At 47.0% G+C, this 2,805-nt stretch overlaps 1 protein-coding gene across 1 annotated transcript in view; it reads right to left on the bottom strand.

Moving 5' to 3' along the window:
• kif1ab (kinesin family member 1Ab) overlaps positions 1-2,805 on the bottom strand; it is a gene marked incomplete at both ends in the record, with an annotated part of 64,921 nt that overhangs the window by 32,600 nt on the left and 29,516 nt on the right. Inside the window, 5 exons of the mRNA XM_080854457.1 lie at positions 139-319; positions 1,050-1,240; positions 1,442-1,521; positions 2,011-2,086; positions 2,342-2,421. Coding sequence (XP_080710583.1) covers positions 139-319; positions 1,050-1,240; positions 1,442-1,521; positions 2,011-2,086; positions 2,342-2,421 — 608 coding nt within the window. The remainder of the gene's footprint in view (positions 1-138; positions 320-1,049; positions 1,241-1,441; positions 1,522-2,010; positions 2,087-2,341; positions 2,422-2,805) is intronic.

Raw genomic sequence — 2,805 nt, forward strand, 5'->3', positions numbered from 1 at the left:
GTGTGTGTGTGTGTGTGTGTCTGTATGTGTGTGTGAGTGTGTGTGTGTGTGTGTGGGTGTGTGTCTGTGTGTGTGTGTGTGTGTGTTAGTGTATGTGTGTGTGTGTGTGTGTCTGTATGTGTGTGTGTGTGTGTGTACCTCTGCTCCATCTCCTGTTTCATGTCGATGCCCTGTTTGTCCAGGAGCTCCCTCTGGGCGTAGGCCCAGTCCGAGGGCTCCACGGGGGTCTCGGCACACGGCGTGCGCTCCCGCTCCTGACGCGCCTGCTCAGGGTCGTTGAAACGAAACACGTGACTCTTCCCCATGATGATGCGGTTACCTACACAGAGGGATAGATTCAATTGTCTTGTGTTTTTTTTAAACTTCTTTTACTTAAGCTGAGTATTCATTTGTATAGTGTGTTAATTTGTATAGTTATATTGTATATATTTGTATTGGTTTTGTTTTTTATTTTTCAGTAGCACTAAAGTCTGAGAGCTGCCACCTCAATTTCGTTGCACTTGTGCAATGACAAATAAATACTGTATATTCTATTCTATTCTAATTGGTTACTAGTATAATATAGATAGAGAGATAATGATGTGATCCATGAATACAAATCTTACAATCTTAAATACATTCAAAAGTGTTTTAAAATATACTGTATATGATCTTAAAATAACGTAACAACATCTGAGGTTGAGGTATTGTAACAATGACGTATTCGCTTGATGGTGTGTGTGTGTGTGCTTGTCTAGTGTTTATGGATGCCTGTATGTGTGTGTGTGTTTGTCTAGAATGCCTGTATGTGTGTGTGTGCATGTTTAGTCTGCCTGTATGTGTGTGTGCTTGTCTAGGACGCCTGTATGTGTGTGTGTGCTTGTCTAGGACGCCTGTATGTGTGTGTGTGCTTGTCTAGGATGCCTGTATGTGTGTGTGTGCTTGTCTAGGATGCCTGTATGTGTGTGTGTTTGTTTACGTGTTTACAGATGCCTGTATGTGTGTGTGTGTGTGCCTGTTTATGTATTTACGGATGCCTGTATGTGTGTTTGTGCTTGTGTGAGGCACACCTGATCTGAGGATGGTAGGGGCAGTGACACTCTTGCCGTTGACGTAGGTCTCGGCCCCCTCACACGTCTCCAGGACAACCAGAGTGTCCCCCGTGGGGTTGGTGGTACTGGTGAAGATGCAGTGCTCTTCACGGATGAAGTGACCACTCAGGACGATGTCCTGGCGAGTCTTAGCGTCGACGCGACCCACCCTGTATAAACACACACACACACAATTAGATGAGATGACCACTCAGAACTATGTCCTGATGAACCATACCGTCCTAAACAGCTACACAAACATAAACAAAACACAGCTAATTAAAATGCAATTAAAAAGTATAAAGCAAAAAAATAGTCTAAGAATTCAGAGCATGTATTGAACCCTGAGAGGTTTTTAGTTGTTGTCTTACTTGGTGATGCCATCTTTGATATAGTAGAGAAGACATTCAGACATCAGAGGATCCTCATTCAGATTCACCAGGTGAGGCGTCTGAAACACAACACCTATGATTAAATATCTAAGGATATCATATGGAAATGGCGCACACACACTGAACACTCACACACCACACATGAGGGTGTATCTTCACACGATACACCCCCACACCCCAACACTTTGCATACATTTTGTATTAGCAGGACATAGAAGTAGGCTAGCTTAAGGGACACAAAGTAGGCTACTTTTCCCAAATTAAGGTCCAGGTCCAGGTACAGGTGGGTGATGAAGGTGAGGAAGAGACAGGTAGGGGGGCACTGTAGCTCACACAGTAGCCTCGACCACATTCGGGCATGAAGCTCAAGGAGGTCACGGGTCCGAATCCGGCCCGATGCCATTTCTCCTGTCCACTCCCCACCTCTTCTCCCTATCATTTCCTGTCCAACTCTGCACCTATCTATCCATAAAAGGCCAAAAACAAATCTTTGAAAAAAAAAAAAAGGAAGAGGCAGGTAAGACATAGGAGGTATGTCCACTACTGACCCTCTTAGGGGAGAACACGCCAACTGTGCCTCCATCTTCCCGTATGGCAACGCCCATCTCAGCCAAGAGTGCCTCTCTGTTGAATGAAACAGGAAAGAATGAGAATGTTTACATGTTTTCTCTGGGTCTGTGTTGCTATGGTAATATGTCTTCTGTGTGTCAGTAATACTGTGGTAACATGTCTTCTGTCTCTGGGTCATGAGTATTCTGTATGTAACTGCGCTACCATTTTCCAGGGTAACTTGGATTCAGTGTATTCCATGTGTTGAGTAACTGTGGTAACATGTATTCCGTCTGTAAGTGTGTTGCTATGGTGACAGTGTGGTCTGACCTCTCCATGCGGAGGGACTCGGTGCGTCTCAGTTTCTCCTCCCAGGTCACATTCAGCTCAGCGATGATCTTCTCCGTCTCCTGCAGGACACAGAAACTCAGGCTCAGCAACACTGGGACGTTCCAGGGCTGCCTCACCTAGTCTAGTTCTCCTCTCCTCTCCTCTCCTCTCCTCTCCTCTCCTCTCCTCTCCTCTCCTCTCCACTCCTCTGCTCTCCTCTCCTCTCCTCTGCTCTGCCCTCCTCTCCTCTCCTCTCCTCTCCTCTCCTCTGCTCTGCTCTGCTCTCCTCTGCCCTCCTCTCCTCTCCTCTCCTCTCATCTCCTCCCCTCTCCTCTCCCCTCTCCTCTCCTCTCCTCTCCTCTGCCCTCCTCTCCTCTCCTCTCCTCTGCTCTGCTCTGCTCTGCTCTGCCCTCCTCTCCTCTCCTCTCCTCTCATCTCCTCCCCTCTCCTCTCCTCTCCCCTCT

This window comes from Sprattus sprattus (assembly GCF_963457725.1).
Source record: "Sprattus sprattus genome assembly, chromosome: 16".
In the NCBI taxonomy this organism is placed as follows: domain Eukaryota; kingdom Metazoa; phylum Chordata; class Actinopteri; order Clupeiformes; family Clupeidae; genus Sprattus; species Sprattus sprattus.